Raw genomic sequence first — 22,940 nt, forward strand, 5'->3', positions numbered from 1 at the left:
TCCAACCAAACGTGAAGGAACCAGAATACAAGGCCACTGTCATTTACAGTAAAACATCTCGCAAATTTACACAGCCATAACATCACTACAAATCTTTTTTTGTAGCTAACGACAACCCTCTCCATCGATCTCGAAGATATTACCGCAACAGGTAGCAAACATGACTTTTCTACTTGACAACAGACATGGTCTATTTTCGACACACCACAGAATACCACCCGGGCCTGAGCTTTTGTCCGTAGATTCACACACCTGCAGCGTGTGGACGGACAGCTCTGACCAAGGACCAGTGGGAACAACAACAACGTTCTCATCTCTACGCTTTTTATAGCAGCTCTACCCCCTGTAAAAATGGAGGCTAACCCCAAGAGTACATCTCTCCACACGTGTGTGGTTTGCAGAACCACTTTCTCGCGCTCCGTATATTCGGTATAGGTAGGGTCAGGCGTTCATCGTCCAAGCGTGCGGGAACACTGGGGTGAGCCTCCACCTCAAAGCAGCACATAAAAGGGTGTTTCCCTCAGTACACTTCAAACAGACTTTAAAAATTATGTACATGTAATGAAGCAAACAGAAGCACAGTTTCAGTATGTAGTTATGAATCACGACACACCTGTAATAAATCTCTCTGCACCGTCATGAGATTATTGCTCTCTGCCCTGGGTTATTGGTCTCTGGCTTGGCTTTGTTATTTCCCAACATGCACTTGTGCACACACACACACGCACATACAAACAAATACAGACGCACATGCATATACACGCACTTGTACACATACACACATACAAACAGACAGAAACAGACATCCATCCACACACACACATTCAGGGATTGCACACAGACACACACACACACACACATTCAAGGGCTTGCACACACACACACACACACTCATGGGCTTGCACACACACACACACAATCAGGGCTTGCACACACACACACACACACGCCTGTACATGCACGCGGGCGGGTGGAGAATGCAGAGCGAGTGAGAGCAGCTCCTCTCCCGGGGCAAGGAAACCATTTCGGAAGACAGTCCAGGAAATGGAGCGTGACATGAGAGCAGCAAAGAGCACACATGGGGGGGGGGGGGGACATCTGCAGACCGCTGCTGTACAGGGAGGGACACCCACCTCCTCTCTTTCTCTCCGAGAGTCCCCAAGGACCCCCCCCCCGAAACCACCCACCCATGCTCACGTTCTCCCGCTCCAAGCATCATCAGAAAAGCCCTTAACCCTCATCGCTGTGTTGCATTAAAAAAAAGAGAGAAACAATAACAGAACAACACTTCCCGTCAGGAGACGTGCAGTAATGCCTCAGCATATAAACAGGCGGCCTCTGCAAATGGAAGTCGCGTTGATTTGCCGTAACCCTTTTCACCCCCACACTCTTTCTCTCACGCGCGTGGACCTTCAACCACCCCGTCCTAAAACCCTGAGCAGTGCTCCGATGGAGAGGTGCAAGACTGGACCATGGAACCGACAGCCGACCCTCCGTGATAAAAAAAAAACACTCCACCCTGGCAACAACACAGCGCAACCAATCGTGCTTTCACTTTCCCTCAACGTGAAGCTGGGGAGCCAATCGGATTCTACAGCGGGGAGGCCACCGGATGGGATGGGTTTGACGTCAAGGACAGGGCAAGGCCTTCCAGGGTAATGACCCTCATTGAATCTGAAGAAGACAGAAAGCCTCTCAATCTACAAAAAAGCCACTCAGTCTACAGCTCGGCCTCCTAAATTGAGACTCATGGCTCTCTCTTTCAGGGCTAGGCCACACATCCTCCAGGAGGTCGGTCCCATTTGCTCCATTTGACATATTTTTTCAGAAAAGAAAAAAAAAAACAATCTGCACACACATTCAGCCGGGCACCGTATTATCCTTTCATTTAAAATATTAAGGGGGAGAGACAAAAAAAACAAACATTCCGAAACATATTTGATTGCTGTGTAAACACGGATCAGAGCGATTAGCGGATAAGCCTGCGAACAGCATCGGAATAGCAAACGGGGCTCGTGCTACTCGAGCGCTTTCCCCGGGCTTTCCACTCAGTTTATTATTATTATTATTATTATTATTATTATTATTAGCGGAGGCTACATCGCGCAGCTCAGCGCGAGAAAGGCGCTAGCTTGAAGCTTCGGTCGCAACGGTAGCTCCTTCTCTCAGCGCAGTCCCGCGGACCTCTGTTCAGTTGAAAACAATAGCGCCATGGCAACCAATTTGAAAATGGGCATGTGACAGCGAGCCCAGCGTCATGGCAGGTCAAGGATGAATCCGGGAGTCATCGTAAAATAATGAATCACGAACACGCTACGGGTCAGTGAATTGTCATTTTTTCGAGGGGGGGAGAGGAGATGGGTGGAGGGTGGGGGCGGTTGGTGTAGCGTCACAGCGCGAATCAAGACAGATTTTATTACTACATAAATAATTTATGATTTCGCTAACGCTCTCGAGGAAGAGCTCATTCCTGTCAGGGTCACTGTCGAGCCATCAAAACGGAACGCAGAAACTTAAATCTAAACAGCGAGCATGCTAAGGCCTTTAGCATCTAGGTCACACGGGGTTGTGTGTGTTGGGGGTGGAGCGTGCCGGGGGGGGTGGGAGTGGGTGGCGAGAGCAGTGGTCAGGTGGGGTTGGGGGGGGAGGGACAGTACAGCTGGAGGAGATGGTGGAGTTTCAGAGCGATTGAAAAACGGAGATTTCGGCGTGGGTTGGGGGGGGGGGCGATGACTCAGCGGTGTGGGTAATTAACGGCACAGCAGAGCACCTGGACGAGGTCCCCCTGTAAACACACCTCTCCACGGGCTCCCTGCGCCTGAGTCAGCAGCCGAGAGGCACCAACAAGGACTTCTGTTTCTGCAGCAGGTGGAGTCACACACACTCACACACACACACACACACACACACACACACACACACACTCACTCACTCACTCACTCACTCACACACACACACACACACACACACTCACTCACACATCCGCACTCACACACACACACTCACTCACACACTCACACATACACGCACACTCACTCACACACACACACACACACTCACACACGCATACACACACACACTCACTCACTCACACATACACACACACACACACTCACTCACACATCCGCACTCACACACACACACTCACTCACACACTCACACATACACGCACACTCACACATGCACACACTCACACACACACACTCACACACACACACACACACACACTCACTCACACATACACACATGCACACACGCACTCACACACACGCATACACACGCATACACACACACACTCACTCACTCACACACTCACACATACAAGCATACACACATACACACTCATACACACACACTCACAGACTCTCACACACGCGCACATACAAACAAGCATACACACACGCACACACACATGCACACACTCACACATACACACTCACACACACAAACGCTCAAAAACACACACACACACATACACACACACTCACTCACACACGCACATACACATACAAGCATAAACACATGCACACGCACAATCACACGAACAAACATACAAGCATACACAAGTACACACTCATGCACACTGACACAGACTTACACACAGCAATACAAACAAGCAGATTTTCACACACAAAAACATGCACTCATTCGCACACTCAAACAAACAAACACATGCTAAATCACAATCAAGCTCACACACATACTATTAGATGCATTTAAATTTAACAGCCAGAAGAATTTCAGAGGATGAAAAAAATAAAATTGACAATCATATCATATACACACAGTACACATGCAATTTGCATACTGAATATGTATTGATCCACTGTATATAAAAATAAATAATATTTGCACTAGCCCTTTGATATGTCTCTTGGTTACCTTATTCAAAGATTGAAAAATGTAGTTTGATTGTGTAGTGATTGTTGATTAACCCTTCAAAGTGTAACTCTGTGATTAGAGTGTTCTTAACTGAGCATTCTAATGCTGATGTCACAATCACTACCGGTGATTGAAAGCAATGGGCATTCTGGAGCACTGACTTAGAATGTTGAAAAAAGAAAAATCCAGAAAGCCTACTCTTCAAAGGATTAAACATAAACATAAACATAAAACCAGAACAAGTTTGCTGCCTGGCAATATTTCCAGTGCCATTTTTACACAGCCCAACTTTTTTTGTGTTCTCCAGCTATATTCAAATAGAGCTGGTGGGAGACAAATTAATACATGCATCTGTAATTACATCTTCAATCTGTTAAAATACAAGTATAGGATTTAATACAAGCAGATGTGATACAATGAGAGCTGATTTTTCTTTGGAAACTTCAACAGTTTCACGCACTAACACACACACACACACACACACACACACACAGAATCTAACACAAACACACACATCATTTCCAACGTCTGGATCAATGTATATTGCATAATCAGGAAAGTACACATTCCAATAAACAAGCCCCAGCATTTGAAGATAAATCCATAAACAAATAAAGCAATCATGGCTGAACTCCACAATTCACCTTGATCTTTTTTTTTTTGGCTTGAAAATAGCTCTACTCTCTTTTCCCTGCCAAATGTAAACCAAGTGTACCAGTTGTGAAGCATTTTATTAGAGCAGAACTAATTTCTCGGAAACCCCCACTAATTGAACATGGCTTTGAATTAACTCAGGCAAAGACTGGGATCCCAGAATCAAATGTTCTACTTTAACATTGGATTGGGCAGTCTGGGGGCCGGGGAACGGGGATGGGGGGTAGGTTGAGGGGTGGTGGGGGTGGATGGGTCCCAAGGGCACCGAACCGAGGATGTTTTTAATCTAAACTTAATTGCTTAATTGAAGTCTTTAGTCAAAGTAAAGCGAGTAAGTGTTTAATCAAAGAGAGGCACTGTCCCCAAAGGCTCGTTCTCGTTCTAATTTAAACCTCTCGGGCAACGACGTCCAATCACGGCCCTGGAGTGCCTTTCCTGTCCTGGCAGGTTCCCCGGCTCTCTTCAGAAGCGATCGGAAAAAACTCAAAATGAGGAATGGGAATTAAAGCAGGCCGGCGAGGCCAGTTACGAGCTGGACTGTGGGAGTCTCGTGGGGGGGACGTAGAACAGAGTCAGAGACTTTGGGATACAGCGCCCCCTAGAGCGAGAACGGGGACATGCCTGAGATGTGGTCGCAGGGTTCCCAACATCTGAAGCTGTTAGCATCTTTTTTTTTTTTTTTTTTTTTTACGAACCGTGGGGATATCGAATGTGAGTACGGGATTACCCACCAAAGCCGGAGAGGGGTGTTTGATGTGGTACGCATTTGGATTAGGCTAAATGAGCATGGGGGGGGGGGACGTAGCTTAGTTCCGTCAGAAGGCTCGGTATCCCATCACTCTTTTTAACCCCCGCTCCCAGGCCCCTCCCCCACCCCTCAAAAAAAAAGAACAGTACAAATTAGTCAGTAGTGAATGGAGTAGGTAATCTCCGCAAAAATAAATGTTTGGGATATCCCTGTGCAGCAACAGGAAATGGCTTTCGTTTTAGGAAGTTATCACCGATCGATACACGCTCCTTTTAAAAAGACCCGCAGTTAAATATTGCATTCGTTTTTTTGAGGAAGAAGAAAAGTGACCAGATTCATCATTATCGTTGTTATCACTTTGGTATTTTGCCATTGTGTCAGCAGTCAACGCGCCACTATAACCATTGCACTTTTGTGTCCCACAGAGTGGGTAAAGGATTAGATTGCACCAGTAATCGTGAATATGTGCTGTCACGGTCTGTAGCAGACACATCTGTAGCTTCATCGTAACAGCACGATTTTTCCTGATTAAATCGCTGCTTCAGCTGTCAATGTGACCATGGTTGGGACTGGTTGGACAGGATGAGATTTCTATCGTCAGCGCTAAGCTCCGATTGGTAGACTGGCACGGTACGCATCGCTTAGTGCCGCGACTCGCTGTCCTTTACAAAGCGGGGAGAACTGCACGCAAACCAAAAAACATCTCCATGGTGATGAGGAACGGTGATCATAGCATAGAATCATTCAGGATCCTGGTTCCGTTGAACCCTAACAATAACCTTTTTGCTTGCTTTCACCATCATCACTAACGGTATCATTTCTGCTGATGTAAACCACTGGGAATAAACACTTTTAAAACAGGTAGTTATGGAAAAATTAAGGATCATTGTGTAGTTTGCGGATTATTTGCCTTTTTTTGTACATTTGAGGTCACCAAAAAAGAGGCAAATCAGCATTTACCTGATGAAATGGGCACAGATTGAACAAGCTAACAGTTGTGTTTTCCTGGTGTCGTCATGAAAAACAAAACCTGGTTTGGTAACTAGGTTACTTGCATCGGTGGTGCATCGTCATGGCTTGGGAAACATGCTTTTCTGGGTCTTGTTCGGGAAACAAAAAGGCATGATTAGACCAGGCTACTCTTAGCCTTGATGACATTTTCAGGTCAATGCGGGCTCTGGGGGGCTAGACCAGACTGCCTCAGACAACAGTAGGTTTAGAAGATGTAGAGGTCGACAGGTTCAATGCAGATTCTGTTACGCTGGAGGTCGGGAAAGCAGAGCGCAGTACTTTTGGTAGGTGTGAGCTGCCTGCTAATTGCTGGTTGGGGTTGAAAGGTCAAAGGTCGCTCCTCCGACCAATGACCTGCTTTGCTGTAATTAGTGCACCCAGACATCCCTATACCCGCCCCCCCCTTCCCCTCGCCCTCCCCCCAATCATTTGGGTTTTTATTGCTAGGCCATCCCAGTCTCAGTAGGGTGGATTAGTCGGGAGGAGGGCACCTTTCCTTGTAGTGCAGGGTTCTGAAGGCTGTAGTTCAACCCCAGTGCATGATGGGAAAGTGAGTTCTCAGTTTCGACATTTGTCATTATTAGTTTTCGGAGCTCCACTCCATATACACAAAACCCCTCCCTGTAATAATTCCGAACACCCCCCCCCAAACCCCCAACCACCCCCACCCCCACCCCCCCCATGAACCAGGTGGGCTAGGAAGCATCCGGTTTTTTTTCTTTCCGGTCTTTCTTGACGTTCTGCGGCGCGGGCGAGTCGGAGGCCTTGGCGGTTTTCCTGGGCGGGCTCTGCCCGGCGATGTTGTGCAGCGAGGGCTCCTTGTACATGGCCACTGAGGGAAAAGCACAGACAGAAACACGACTTTACTGATCCCCAGGTGGGGTATGTATGAACATTTGAAGGGAGCAGGGAGGTACGCATAGGTGAAAATAAGGTGAGAGACAGACGGTAGTAGCAGGAGGTAAAAGTGAGAGACAGGTGGTGGGAGTAGAGAGGTATAGGTGAGAGACAGGCGGTGGGAGTAGAGAGGTATAGGTGAGAGACAGGCGGTGGGAGTAGAGAGGTAAAGGTGAGAGACAGGCGGTGGGAGTAGAGAGGTAAAGGTGAGAGACAGGCGGTGGGAGTAGAGAGGTATAGGTGAGAGACAGGCGGTGGGAGTAGAGAGGTATAGGTGAGAGACAGGCGGTGGGAGTAGAGAGGTATAGGTGAGAGACAGGCGGTGGGAGTAGAGAGGTATAGGTGAGAGACAGGCGGTGGGAGTAGAGAGGTATAGGTGAGAGACAGGCGGTGGGAGTAGAGAGGTATAGGTGAGAGACAGGCGGTGGGAGTAGAGAGGTAAAGGTGAGAGACAGGCGGTGGGAGTAGAGAGGTATAGGTGAGAGACAGGCGGTGGGAGTAGAGAGGTAAAGGTGAGTGACAGGCGGTGGGAGTAGAGAGGTATAGGTGAGAGACAGGCGGTGGGAGTAGAGAGGTACAGGGATTTACATACAGGTGAAAATAAGGTGAGGGACAGGTGAAAGGAGCGGGCTCACCCTCGATGAATTTGGGCAGGAAGTGTGCCGCCCCTTTGGTCTTTTTGACCCTGTTGCCCTTCATGACCTGCCCGTCGCGGTTGATCCCGATGTACCAGGCCCGCCCGGACTGGCTCTGCCGGTACAGGATCGAGGAGTACGTCACGTAGTAGTTCTCAAACACACTCTCCTTGAACTTGCACTCCGGAGTGAAGTGTTCCTGCAACACAGGTACAAACAGACAAAAACGCTCTTCACACTGTAAAAAAAAACAAAATCAAATCTGAACAAGTACTTTAGTCCTATATTTAGACATAAAATCTTATTCCTATTGTTTTTTTTTTTTGCTAAATAAGACAAAAAAATCTTGCCAATGAGGTGAGACAGTGTGACTCATCTCAAAATTTGCCAGTGGGGTAAGACAATTTCACTTGACAAGCAAAATGTCATTTAAAACAAGCTAGCATTGTCTACTTGAGAGAGAGAGAGAGAGAGAGAGAGAAAGATTTTAAGTCTCATTAAAAGACTAAAACACTTGCTAAGACAGACATTTTCTGCAGTGTAGGTGCAGGGCTTCAGCTGCAGGGATGGGTGCTTAGGGACCGTGCAAATTGATCTTCTGCAGCCTAGCGCGGCGTGTGGCTCCCTCCGTCCGCCATGTTGCTGAGACTGAAGTGAATTACATCAGCGCAGGAGGAGAGATCGGTATTCCTGGCAAACTCGCCGCAGTCCCGCCCAATGTTTCATTCTGATGGGCAGACCTCGTATACACATGCATTACACACACACACACACATACTGTACTAGCACACACACACACACACACACACGCATGCATACAGACACAGACACACACACACACACACACACATACTGTACTAGCACACACACATGCACACAGACACACACACGCATGCATACAGACACAGACACACACACACACACACACATACTGTACTAGCACACACACATGCACACAGACACACACACACACACACACACACACACACACGCACGCACACAGACACACACACACACACACATACTGTACTAGCACACACACACACACGCACGCATACAGACACGGACACACTGACATATGCACACACACACACACATGCGCACGCACACACGCATGCACACATACATACACACACACACGCACACGCACACTGACGGACAAGGCTGTGCAAAACTACTTTTTTATTTATAGCTTTAGTTCCACATTTATTTTTCAATTCCGGAGATCGAGTCGGGAACCGTTGGAAATAGGCCCCACATTTCATTGTGACAGCACAACAGACGCGTTTACACTGCTGAAACATGAAAATTCAATTCACATTTTTTATCCGACTGGGGAGAAGGCAGCTCGGGAAACCTGCACAACCCCCCCTGGTTCTTTTTTAAATTACATTTTTACTAATTTTCACCAAATCGCAGATCCTGCTGTTCCTTCCCACCCCCCGACTCCACCCTCTCCCCCACCCAGTGCACATTCAGAGCCACAGGTAACGGGGAGCGTCTCTGTCCCTCTTCTGCCTCGATCCGTTACCTTGTCAGGGAACCAACCGATTCCCAGGATTGATTGGACGTAAGTGGCAGAGGTCGGGGGAAAAAAAATTAAGGAAAGGAATGAATGAAAAAAGAAAAGAAAAGAAAAAAAAACGCTGACTGGGCATTTACTTTAGTCCCTGGTGTTTACGCGTTCATCTGTAATGACAGCGCGACCGCACTCCTCCTCATCTGTAGGCCAGAGAGGTGGGCCGTTGCCAGGGGACACCGTGTTTCGTCATGGTTACTGATTTCAGTGCGGAATGAAAGGTCAGTACACCTGCGTGACACAACGCTTGGGAGAGGGAGGGGGTGGGGGGGGGGGGGGGGGCTGGGGGGGGGGACAAGGGAGATGCACAGGTGATGGAGCAGGTGTATCAAATTTTTTTGCTTTATTTTTTGCCCAGCTATAATTGCAGAATGGTGCATCCTGGGGGGGGGATGGTTTCCGGGGGCATAAAACCTGCACCAATCCCGGTACAAGGAGCGCACTTTTTGAATCAGCATTCAGCGTCTGCAACAGGAGAGGCAGCAGAACAAACAATATTATCCTGGTTTACTTTGACCTTTGTGAAATTTACCGCCTCGCTCGGGGCAATCAGCTGGGAGCAGTGTGGGACAGCAGACCTTGCTCTTGCCCTTTCGACGATTTTTACTTTTTGTCAGGATGAGATATTTAGAGAAGTAATTCCTCAGCGAGGATTAGTTAGCTGTTTTTTTTCCCCCTCGTCTTTTCCTCTGCCTACGGTCAAAATCGGCCTTCTGCAATTTGGCGTGGACTCGTTCCGTTCATTATTCCTGCTGCTGTTGTCATTACGGCTGTATAAACTTATAAATTCTTAATCAGACCGGTGTGTCGCCTATCTACGACTCTGTTGTCCTTGGTGCCTTACGTGGCAAATTCTTAATACCTTGCCTAGTAATTATGTTTGGCTGTTCTAACTCCCAGCTATTGCAACAGTCCCAAGGCCTCTTCTGGAATTTCACTAACGCAGTGTTCTACAACTCAGTCTTGCTTACAGTTGCCAGCGGTGATTGTGACATCAGCATTAGAATGTTCAGTTAAGAACACTCCAATCGCATATTTCTGACCTTGCACTTCAGAGGGTTAAATGCCATTCATTAATCATTATACTGCATTTTGTTATGGTTTGGCATGGGTTTGATGTTTAAATCTATGGACAGTGTAGAGCACAGCCTCCTTATACTGCCTCTGTATGACACCGTAAGCTAAAAGCGAAACCCTCCCAGGGTTCGGTGTGCAGGGATGGGCGGTGATTTAGGTAATTAACTAATTGATATGTTCAATTAAAGAAGAGGCGCGGTGGGACGCTGGGGTGCGTTATCGGAGGGGTCGGGACAGCCGGGAACGGGAATCTCCGACGCTCCGGGGACCGCGCTCCCTCCTTCCGGGGTTTTCTCCACGCGTTTCAATTAGCGTGCGATTAAAAAAAGAAAAAAGAAAAAAGAAAAGAAAAAAAAAAAAGATCTACGATTTGACGTCTGAACCGCTGTCAGCTTCCCTTTGAGTAATTAACACCTGAGGGTGGTGTTTAAAGAGAAAGCTCCCCAGAGACCGGGCATAGACACCCAGCGCTTTATCCAACGGGAGGTGGGGGGAGGGGGCGGGTAGAGAAAAAAGTCAAATAAGCATCCTTCATCATCTCTCTCTCTCTCCCTCGCTCTCTCTAGGCCCCTTAGCGAAACCGCCAAGCCGCCACGGAGAAATCAATTCAAATGAAAGCAGAGCGGAAGCCATTCGCAACCTTCAGGGACGCAACCCCAAGGCCGAGAAAAAAAAGCCTTTTTAACATGCAGCACGGCGTTCCCCAAGCCCCCCCCCCCCCCCCCACCATGGCTTCCTCCCAACTCCCCCCCCCACCCCCACCCCCCTCCCGCCCATCTCGTCCTGGACTGACAGCGTCAGACTACAAGGAAGCTACAAGACCTGCAGTTATGAGGCCTTAGGGGAAGCATTTATGAAATCAAGGGGGAGAAGACAATAAAGACTGGCGCGTTTAGGACACGTTTAGGACACGTTTAGACCGCGAGGAGAGGCGTACACTACACCAGACACACGGTAACGCTCTGCAACAGGACATCTTCTGCGTCCTCCGAAAGGTTGGACCCTTTTCTGCACAGCAGGCCCGAGGAGAAGGCCAGGGTGGCAGACGCGGAGAAATAAACCTGCGCGTGAAGCAGCAGTCTGAGCAGTGTACGTCTTATTCTGGGAGAAGAGTACAATAAATCATATTTTTCCCAAGTTTAATATGGCGCTGAAATAAATTAAAATAAAAAAGCCGAATGCCCCAATTGATTAAGGCTCACAGCCTGAGGTTTTCTGCTTATTAGAAAATTATGATGGCGAGAGCAGTTATTTTATATAATGGCCGTGTTTTCGTGACTAATCATCAGTCAATAGTAATTAAACCCTCCAACCAGAAAAAAAAAACAAAACAAAAAAAAAAAAACATGGCTGTTCCTAGCTGCAAAAATCAATCAGGTGCTGAAATCACAGGCAGCCTACGCATTTATTGTTGGCCCACTTAAGTGTATTATGCATTTCCATCTTATTCGACAACCACTTCAAGCTTTTCCGCTTCGACTGTGCAGTTCCATCTTTGGACAGCAGGTGTCGCACCTTCACACTGGCTCAGCCGGGTCGTGGTCCCGCTGCAGATCTGCGTGCATGCTGTGGACTCAGGCTGTGCGATGAGTCTGCTGGTCTCTCTTCCAGTAGAGTTCTCATCTAGTTGAGCTGCTAGTTCTGTGGTGACCAACCCTGTTCCTGGAGACCTACCATCCTGTAGGTTTTCACTCAAACCCCAATAAAGCTACACCTCATTCAACAGCTGGAGATCACGTTGAGTCAGGTGTGCCAAATTAGAGCTGAAATGAAAACCTATAGGGCGGCATATCTCCAGGAACACAGTTGGTTACCACTGTACTAGGTAACCTATTGATTTGGGTGACATCAACTGACATAACGTAACATAGTATAACATAACATAATGACGAGGACAGGGTACCTAGTGTTCACCGTTTACCTATAAACTGGATAGTGACCGGTAAGCACTAGGCAGGAAAATGTGCTGCTAGTCCTTTGCAAAGGAAATGTGCCGTGTGCTCGATTCACTGCATGGTGTGTTAATAAAGAAACAACTTATTTCTTGTCACTTTTTCCCTTTAAAAACAACAACAATGGGCAATTAGTGCCCAACCGTCCACTTCCTGGCAATTCACTTCCATTAACCGTACTTCCTGACCTACAATTCCGCAGCCAGTTACGCTTAATTGAGAGAATATTGTCAGACTATTGCTACAGAAAATGAATAATCATCCGCCGAATAAACACCTTTAATCGCAGGGCCCTGTTAGTGCAAACACACCTTAAGCAGAACATTATTCTCTTTGAGGACGCTAAGCAGATAACTGTCTGGAAGTAAAGCGGGGATCGGTACTGAGTCAACAGCTCATCCATGCCTAATTCATTAGAAGTGGATGGAACAAAATCCAGCACACACAACTGTGTGTCGCCTGGGAACAGCACTCGAAGCACTGCAGCAAAAAATAAATAAATAAATAAAATCCACGCCGGAAGATTCTTTAACCCTTCCTGCCCTGAATAATGTGGTGTAATTGCAAAAACAGTGGTCCTGCAAAATCGGTGTAGATCTGTTTCTGGTTCAGGTGTCACGTATCGACCCCTTATTGAATACAAGGCCATCACATGATTGTGTACTTCGGCACATTGTTTTGCGTACAAATTACTGGTACGTTTGTTAGCTTAGCAGCCTCGTATGTAGCTTTCTTATCTATGAACCAGGCTCTGTAGCTAGCTTTTTATCATCTCAACTAGTGGCAAACTTGCTAGATGATATAGCCACGTTAAATTCGGTTCAGCTGATATTGCGAAAATGTTAGTAGCACTTAGTAACAAAATTAAGTCAGCACTGCCGGGCCAGAAATGGCACAGACCCAGCCTGGAGTCGTTGTCGTTGGCAAGTGAGAGCTCTCCAAGTTGCCCTGGATACGCTTTCATGAATAACGGCAATGTTTACAGTGACTACAGTCTCTGCTACAGACGCGCATTGGAAAGCGAGCTTGGATCGGTTAAGTTCTGTACTGAGGTAACGGAATTTCTGGGCCGTCCCGTTCACGTTATTTTCTAGCGCCGGTAAAAAAGCATTTAGGGAAGCCAGCGTGTTACGCAAAGGTAACAGGGACTTACATGAGGGAGGAGGGGAAGGAGGGATGTGACGGAGAGGTGCAACTGCAGCGGAAAGAGGGATGCGTTCAAACCGTTTCTGAGACTCTTGGCTGTTCGGAGACTTTGTGGTTCGGACGCTGGGACAGGGGGCGGGGCTTATTATGCGCTCAGCTTTACTGGCACTTGTTTTGACAAAAGTGACATGACGAATTCTCTCTCTATTGAAGGTGGGTCAAACCGTGGCAAGCGATGTTCCCAATTTTAGTGACAGGAGTGACAGATGTTGAGTCCCTACATCCATCACTGGCTGAGAGAGATGGATGGAAAGCAGGGGAGAAAGACAGAAAGAGAGAGATGGGGGAGGCAGGAGAGAGAGAGAGAGAGAGGGAGGGTCGGAGACAGAGATATAGAGAGACGGCGAGAGAAACGGAGCAACAGAGAGAAAGAGCAAAAGATACAGGGAGGAGAGGGAGAAAGGGGTAAGGAAAGACAAGAGAGAGAGAGAGAGACGTGATAATAGATCAAACGAGTGAATATGAGTGACAGGGAGAAGAGAGCGAGAGAGAAAGACAATATTGGAATAAAAAGCGGAGGAGAAAATCGAAGGAAAGAGTTCGATGGAAAGACCAGTGGGGAACGAAGGATGACGACTCAGTAGAACGAGAGAAAAATACAGTAAATGGAAATTAGCAAAAGGTAAATTTCGCACTGACATTAGGAAGAATGTCTTCACGCAGAGAGTACTCAATGTGTGGAATAGCCTGCCAGGTCACGTAGTAGAGGCAGAAACTCTGGGGCTTCTCAAGACAAGGCTTGATGCAGTGTTAGATACTATCTAGTCTGCAGGTAATCAGAGCACTAGATGCAATTTAGTCAGGAAAATGGCGAGCATTGTTGGACTGAATGGAGATTTTGTCCAGGATTTTAATATCTGCTTGCACACAATGAAAAAAGAATCATTCATTTTTGGCCTTATTTCAAAATTCAGTAGTCATACAGCCATAAGTACACTGGGCCTTGAGATTAGCTGGTCAGTCTGAGTAAGCACACCACACAAATCTGCTTACTGTCCAACCAAAGTATAATCCTGGGTTTAAGGGGAAAATTGACTGAACTTACAAGACTCAAGGACAAATGGATTTTTGAGCGTTAACAGGAAACACACTGAGAGAGATTTTCCACTTTGTTGAGTTGCTAACACCAAATGAAAGGTACACGACATTTAAAATACTCAAACAAAGTCTATTAATTCATGCCTCCTTGCATGCCTGCACAGTATTTAATCACCATGTCACTACCCTATTGTTCTATCCTGCAGTATACAAACAGTACAAATTGTAGGATGATACATCGAAACTTTAGGGGGGGATCAAGTCTCAATTAGGGGGGGTCACACCCTCCCCTCCCCCCCCCCCCCACTCCGCCCTTGTAATTTGCACCCTGTATACCACGGGTCTTAAACTCCAGTCCTGGAGGGCCGCAGTGTCTGCAGGTTTCTGTTTTATCCTTTCAAACCAGCTACAACTTTAGGCCTTGGAAACAAAGTGCACAGACTCCCCTAGCCAATCAGTGACTTAAACTACGTGCCCAAGTGCAGGAACACCTCAGAATCCAGCAGACACAGCGGCATGCTGGGATTTTGAGTTTTGAGAGTCCGCTAGCCTGCAAACGCCATCCTGTGAGAGTGGGCACACCAGATTCAAGTGTGGCATTTTCACCGCTGCCAGCCTCACCCCTCACTGATAATTTGCCTCCCCATAAATACACCGGCATCACGCATACCCCCCCCCCCAACCACACAGCCCCACGCAGACGTACCGCCATCTCAATCCGTCATACCGCCACTTCACAAGTGTTTATTTACATTCGCGCGGCATAGCCAACGCGGTAATGGCAATAATTATGCGCAACGTAAACATTTATCTAAATCCCATCTACCCGCACGCCAGAACGCATCTCCATCACAAGGTGATTCGCAGCGCGAGAGAGAGGGAGAGAGAGAGAGAGCAGACAGGGAGGTAGAGAGAGAGAGGGAGAAAAGGAGAGGGAGAGAGAGAGAGAGAGCAGACAGGGAGGTAGAAAGAGAGGAAGAGAGAGTTAGAGAATGGGAGAGAGAGAGAGAGAGAGAGAGCAGACAGGGAGGTAGAGAGAGAGGGAGAGAGAGAGACAGAGAGTCAGAGAGAGACGAGGGGACCCGCAAAAAAGGTGCACCTCCGGGATGCCCTCGAGATGGAGAAAAAGAGGCCCACTTTCCGTCTCTCGCGGCAATGAGGCGCTCTTAATGAGAGGAGAACGGAGAGAGCTCGCCCTCATTTCCACAAGGTTTTATTTAGCAAAGAAACAAGAAAGAAAACCCAGTTAAAGAAACAGAGTTCCACTACAGACTCCATGCGACTCTTATTGCAAACTGGCACTCCTCCTGTGCAGTGAACGAATGAACGAATGAACGAATAAACAAATGAAGGAATGAATTCATGAATTAAATGTATATTTATCTAGCGCCTTCCCAGAGCAAGCATCCTAAGGTGCTTCACACATTGTTTAAGAACAAATAAGGTGAACCCATTTGGACACTCGCAATGCAACTACAAACTGCGCAATGACATCATTGAAATGCCCGTCTATGCCACCAGGTGTGTGAGTGTGTGTGTATGCGTGTGCATGTGTGTGTGTGTGTGTGTGTGTGGTGTGTGTGTGCATGTGCGTGTGTGTGTGGATGTCTGTGTGTGTGCATGTGCGTGTGTGTGTGGATGTCTGTGTGTGTGTGTGTGTGTGTGTGCGCGCGTGTGTGTGTGTGTCGTCTGTAACATGCAGGCTGGAATATCCTCTGTGTTTCCTGGGCCCAGGAGGCGGCCAGAGGGGACAGGGGAGACGTGTCCTCTGCAGGTAACCTTGACTGCCAGACCCTGCTGAGGGTTTGGGGAATTTCCAGAGGGAACAAGAACTCCCCCAACTCCGCCCCCTCTGAATCCCGCACTCCTCCCCCCAACTCCATACCTCACCACGTGTGTCTCTGTGCCTTTGCTGCTAGGTCAGCCAAAGATGGAGAGAGAGAGAGAGAGCGGGGGAGAGGAAGAAAGAGAGAGTGAGGGTGGGAAAAAGAAAGGAGAGAGAGAAAAAACAGCAAGAGAGAGAGAGGGAAGAAAGAGAGAGGGAGGGGGGAAAGTGAAGGAGAAAGAGAAACAGCGTGGGTGGGAAAAAGGGAGGAAGAGAGGGTGAGGGTTGGTAAAAAAAAGGGGGAATGAGAAAGAAAGGCAGCAAGAGAGAGAGGGAATGAGAAAGGGAGAGAGGAGAAGAGAGAGCAAGAAAAAGAGCAGAAGAAGATAAAGAGAGAGTGAGAAAGAGAAAGAAGCAGAAAGAGAGATGGGGTAGAGAAAGAGAGAGATGGGAAAAGTGCTGATTCGGGAGAAAAAGTACCCATTTCCCAGCTGTGGGGTACGGAAGGTTGTGTGAGGGGGGTGTTCCAATAACAGAGAGCAGAGAAGGGCAGCAGCCACCATCATGAGCCACTGAACCTTCACAAGGTCGAGGAAACTGGTGTGTGTGTGTGTGTGTGTATGTGTGTGTGTGCGTGTGTGTGTACGTGTGCGTACGTGTGTGTGTGTGTGTGTACGTGTGTGTGTGTGTGTGTGTGTACGTGTGTGTATGTGTGTACGTGTGTGTGTGTGTGTGCACGTGGTTGTGTGTGTCTGCGCGTCACACTTGGGAATCAAGCTAACAGCCTTCTGATCACTGGCCCAGTACTGATTATCTCACCAGTCAAGTCAAATTCCCTGTTTCTGGAGGCTTGGGGCGGAGCCGGTGCCAGGGGGGTGGGTCTCCAAACCCTCCCCTCCAATCACAGCCCTGAATCTGCCACCTCCAGTGCCACACGTGTAGAGCCAGCCTCTGGCATAAACATTCTATGCAGTCCTTTAGGGCCACAACAACTGCTGGGCCACACAATTCAACTTTTTCATTTTTTAAAAATATGTTGAAGCACTTTGGGGGGCCACAACATCATTCTTATTTGGGGGGGGGGCACCAAAAACGTAGGCCTGGACCTGCCAGGTGTGCCGTTAAGGAACACGCGTGACCGCTGCGCCGTGCCAAATCTTGCCCTGGCACAGGTGGGCACTGAGCTTCAGCTGCCTCTCTGAAAAAGAAGCCCAGATACTTGCTTTAAAGTGAAACTGATTTATTTCACAGCTTACTCTGAAGACCAGCAGCCTATGCATTTTCATGATCAGGTAAGTGAGATTTATGAATTGCTTAGACGCCTCCTCTACTTCAGGGTTCTGGTAAAAAAAAATAAAAAAATTGGGGCCATTATTTAACCCGGAGACACCCTCCATCCAAATATGTCCAAAGAAAACACTTCCAGTTTATATTTATTCATATAGTCAAAATGTAGCCTTAAATACTGTTTGCGAAAGGCAGTTATTACTTTTAAAAAAAAGAAATACAAATATCCAAAAGCCACTGCAATAAAAAATGATACCATTTATGAGGGATGTAATTGAATAATGATCGCAGGAAGTAACTCATAAAACAACATTATTTGAGAGTAAATATTTAAATACTGATAAAGTAGAGTTGCAATGCACTGGACAAATATAAACAGAATATTAGCATAAAGCTGTTAAGTTATTATCTGGAACTGGAAAGAGGTTTGAGGCTTGTTCTTGTTTACTTCGTCTGGAGTCCTCCTCAGGCATCGAGCTACAGTATTACGCCAATTAACTGCTGGGAAACCACTTAATCAATTTAATTTTTAATTTAATACATTTTGGCTTATTCATATTCATATCAAATACTCTCTAATAACATACACTCTGTGATATGTAGTTTTAATTATAAAACAATATTATATATATATATATATATAATATGATGAATATTGAAATAAACATTTACTTTGTTTTTAGCATATTTATATGAATGTTTCAGCCGTTTGGACGATTTGAAATTTCCATAATTAAGTTTTAAAAATAACTTTTTGATTTTGGCCCAGGTCTGATACTGAGTCTGTATATATATATATATATTTATATACACACAGAGGAGGGCGTGTTGTCACATTGCAGTAGTTCTCCTGCGGGCTGCGGCATATTTAACGGGAGGTGGAATCCTCTCTCCTCCTCCTCCTCCTCGCCTCCCCCCCCCCCCCCCTGCCTCCCCCGCTCCCTCAGAGGATCACGTGACCTGAGGTGATCCCTATCTCACAGGCGGCGCCGCCCTGCATCTCAATGAGGCCCCGGCAGACAGAGGGGCCATTTTTAAAGGACGACAAGAGCAGTGAGCTGGGAACCATTCATTAGAGAGGGCCACCGAGAGAGAGGGGCACAGCCGAGGTAGAGAGCAGAAGCAGATACGAAGAGAGAAGAGAGAGGCACAGCACAACAGAGAACCACACACACATGCGCAACGAGCACAGCACAACACAACTCACCACACACACACCAATCAAACACACACGAGCACAGCACACACACACACTACACACAATAACACACAAGCACGAAACACAAAACAACACCACAACGCACGAACTCAAACACACAACACACACAATACACTCACAACACACACAAACACACACACTCCACACACTCACACACACATATACACTCGCACACACACATATACACATATATACACTCACACACACACACACACACACACACACACACACGCAAACTCAAACACACACGCACGCGCACACACACGCACAAACACACACTCACACACACTCTCACACACACAAACTCACACACATATACACATATATACACTCACACACACACACACGCAAACTCAAACACACACGCACGCGCACACACGCACACACACACACACACGCAAACTCAAACACACACACACACACGCACGCGCGCACACACACACACATATACACTCACACACACTAACACAAACAAATATATGCACTCATTTCACTCGTACACAACTTCTCTATTTGTCACCAGGCATGCTTCCATCTTCAGTAAGCTACAGCTGGGCATTATTTCCAAGTGTAAATTAGAATATATTAACATACAAGGTGAAACAAATCCTCATTACACAAACAACGTGTAACATATTTCAGGTACAAACAGAACAGAAGGTTTGTAATAGATTAGATTTGTAATACATATCTCAGTCGTAAATTTCCCTGAATATGAAAACCAAGAATGCGTTTTCCAAGTCTTCCATGAGCTAATTATTCTGCATGGCGAGGAATTATCCATGAATGCACATCCCACATGTTCTGTATGTGACCCTGAGGAGACATGACAGAAATGAGAGATTCTGGTTTTTGTCCAGGGAGAGCTGGTCTTATTTCTTTAAGTGGGACTACAGTGACACAGCGAAAAGAAAGGACCCCAGTGTTTATGTGTTATAAGGGATGTATTATAATCTTTATCTGCATATTAACACATGCGTACAAAGACATGCACATAGCTTGTGCAGACATACACTCAAATACAAAAATACATATGTACCTACACACACACTCAAACACACACACGCACACGCGCACACACACACACACATTCTCTCTCTCTCGGTCACACACACACACAAATTTTAGGTTTCTGTCTCTCGCTTTCTCTCTTCCACACACAGACACTCACACACTCACACACGCACACACACACACTAACTCAAACATACACACACACTCACACACTCTCTCTCTCTCTCACACACACACACACACACACACGCAGCTGCAGATACTGTATCCTGATCAATGCACACAAGCCCTCCAGACTCTGCCACTTCCAATGAAGAGTCTGGAGTCCAGTCTAACGTATCGGGGGCGAGTGCCAGATCACAGCCTGACCCAGTTACGTCCCAGCTCACACAGCGTCCGATTCCTTTTCACTTCACTTTCATTCTTCATCTCGCGTTTTCACACTCACCCTCTCTCCCCACCTCCGTTTTCCCTCCCCCTCCACCCGGGAGGGTTTTCTCCGGAACGCACGGCCAATAAATTGGGTCGGGACGGAATGGAGCACTATTTATATCAAAAGGCAATTTTTCGGGGAGTTGTCCATAGGTAGCGGGGGCCGCATGCCAAGGAGTTCCCCCCCCCCCCAATCCCTGCAGCTCCCCGGGGGCCCCCCCCCCCACCTGCACCCAGACGCAGTGAGGAGAGAGAGGAAGAAAGAGGGAGCAGGGGAGACGAGGGAGAGAGAGAAAGAGAGGGAGGGGGACAGAGAGGGAGAGGGGAGGGGGAGAGGGAGATCGAGAGAGAGAGAGAGAGAGAGAGAAAGGTATAGAAAAAAGAAAGCAGGGTGTGAGAGAGCAGAGAGGGAGGGACAGAGATAAAAAAATAACAAAAAAGCTGCCAAAAAAGACAAACTGAGACTGGAGTGTGCGAGAGAGAGAGAGAGAGAGAGAGAGAGAGAGAGAGAGATACGTGCTGGAAAGAAAAAGCGAGAGGGACAGAATAAGATAAAGAGAGACAGAGGTGCCATAGAGACAAAAGGAGGTGGAAAGAGCAAGCAGCAGATGGAGAAGAGGAACGTGGCAGACAGGCCGCCCATTGGCTGGGTGTTCCGTCTCACGCGCTGTCACTTCCTGTCTCTGCCTCCGATCGTGCCAAAGTCACGTCGTCAGGCTACTCAGCAACTTCCTGTCCTGAAGGAACCTGCCTCCTGATCCTTGGCAATTTCTCTCAACCAAACCTCTGGGTAAAACCTGCGCTATATTGGGGTTAACCTAGTCTGTTTATGTCAAAAATGTCTCTCAACCCAGATTTCCGTCCCTCAAGACGTCTAGACTCGGGCCTTTGCTCCCTGGGTAACGGCGATGTTGCATTTCTGCAGCGTCATCGCGACGCTACGACACCACCGCGTTAGCGTACGTGTGCGGTGAGAGGAAATGGAGGTCGAGTCTTCTGTTTTTATTACGATCGGGCCACCGCTACTGACATATCAGGGACAGGTTGGTCTGTTTATGTAAAAAAAAAAAAAAAAAAAAGCGGTTCTACCTAGATTTCCACCCATCTAGACGTCTACATTCCGGCTCACTGGGAGAGAGAACACCTAAAAAAAAATTTAAAAAATTGGGACAGACCTAGCGGTTTTGTTGACTTTATTCACAATCATCTTTCTTGAGTTTAAGGACTTAATTCCAGGAGAAACTGTTCCACACCAAATTCATGAAAGAACTGCAAACCCATAGATCAGAGGCGGAATTAATGGGGGGGGGGGGGGGTGACGTCGGTGTGGTGCACCCATATGAGCAGTTATGGGGGGCCCCCCCTGAGAACCAAAACATAGACACTAACGTAGGCCAAAGTCATATAAAACTGTGTTGAAAGAATGTTGACAAGTAACACTGGGTATTGTCTGATTAAAAAAAAAAAAACAGATACGTAGTTTTAAATCAGAGTTGACGTTGAAATGTGTCGTATCTTTAAAATGGACTCACTCTTTTCCTGTGCCTTGCTCTTATTTTGACTCTCCTGTTTCTCATACTGCCTCACAGTCGAACGTGTAACAAGCTAGTGCCACCCCCGTCGTAGATCATAGACAGGCAGGCACTGAAATGCCCTTACTGCTACACAGTTTCAAACTGACAACTCTATTCTACGCTCAACTCAACTCAGCTCTGAAGTAAACTGCCTTTTTTATTTTCTGTGTTCGAGATATTTACCGCTTGCTGCTGCTCCTGATCCTTCACCGCACTGAACTACAGTCACACGCAGGGCCACATTCCATTGTTACATCACAATGGAATAGTGCACTCATGGTGGAACAATGGAGCGATGTACACCAATCACGCGCTTATGTTCACCTATGCTCCCACTCACCCCTGCCAAATCACTCAGTCACTAACTCAGTTATAAAGAAAACTGCCTTTTTTATTTTCTTTTTTATTTTCTGTGTTCGAGATATTCGCCGCTTGCCGTTGTGAATATAAACGTTGGTATCCTCGGTTTTCCGCGCTGTAAACGGTGAGAAAATGGAGACGCGAGAAGACCAAACGACTAAAAGAGAAACGTCGGCGTCTCTGTGGGGAGTGGGAGGGCTTTTGTCTGCTGTGATGATGGATGAATTATTGACACGGAGCCAGTTTTTTTCGGATGCGCCTGCGAGCGCGGTCGCGTGTGTGTGTGTGCTCTGGGACTGGCTGATCCAAACCCCTCGTCGTATCAATCCCTTCCAGGGGGTGCAGCTCGCAAACATGAATCAACAAGTCCCCCCGTCAGATCTCCAGAGTCCAGCGCCTGCCTGTGTCAAGAGCTGGGTCTCTTTGAGCAAAGCACAGACTCGATCTGAGAGGCCCTGTCTCACACGCACACACACACACTCACACGCACACACACACACACACACACACTCACAAACACACTCACACGCGCACACACACGCGCGCGCAC

At 47.3% G+C, this 22,940-nt stretch overlaps 1 protein-coding gene across 1 annotated transcript in view; it reads right to left on the reverse strand.

The window, feature by feature from the left end:
* Nucleotides 1–6,955: 6,955 nt before the first annotated feature.
* fgf11a (fibroblast growth factor 11a) overlaps nucleotides 6,956–22,940 on the reverse strand; it is a 59,288-nt gene continuing 43,303 nt past the window's right edge. Inside the window, exons 4-5 of the mRNA XM_064325601.1 lie at nucleotides 7,828–8,026; nucleotides 6,956–7,127 (exon numbers count right to left, since the gene is read on the reverse strand). Coding sequence (XP_064181671.1) covers nucleotides 6,991–7,127; nucleotides 7,828–8,026 — 336 coding nt within the window. The 3' untranslated portion in view covers nucleotides 6,956–6,990. The remainder of the gene's footprint in view (nucleotides 7,128–7,827; nucleotides 8,027–22,940) is intronic.

The sequence above is a fragment of the Anguilla rostrata genome, chromosome 3 (assembly GCF_018555375.3).
Source record: "Anguilla rostrata isolate EN2019 chromosome 3, ASM1855537v3, whole genome shotgun sequence".
NCBI lineage: Eukaryota > Metazoa > Chordata > Actinopteri > Anguilliformes > Anguillidae > Anguilla > Anguilla rostrata.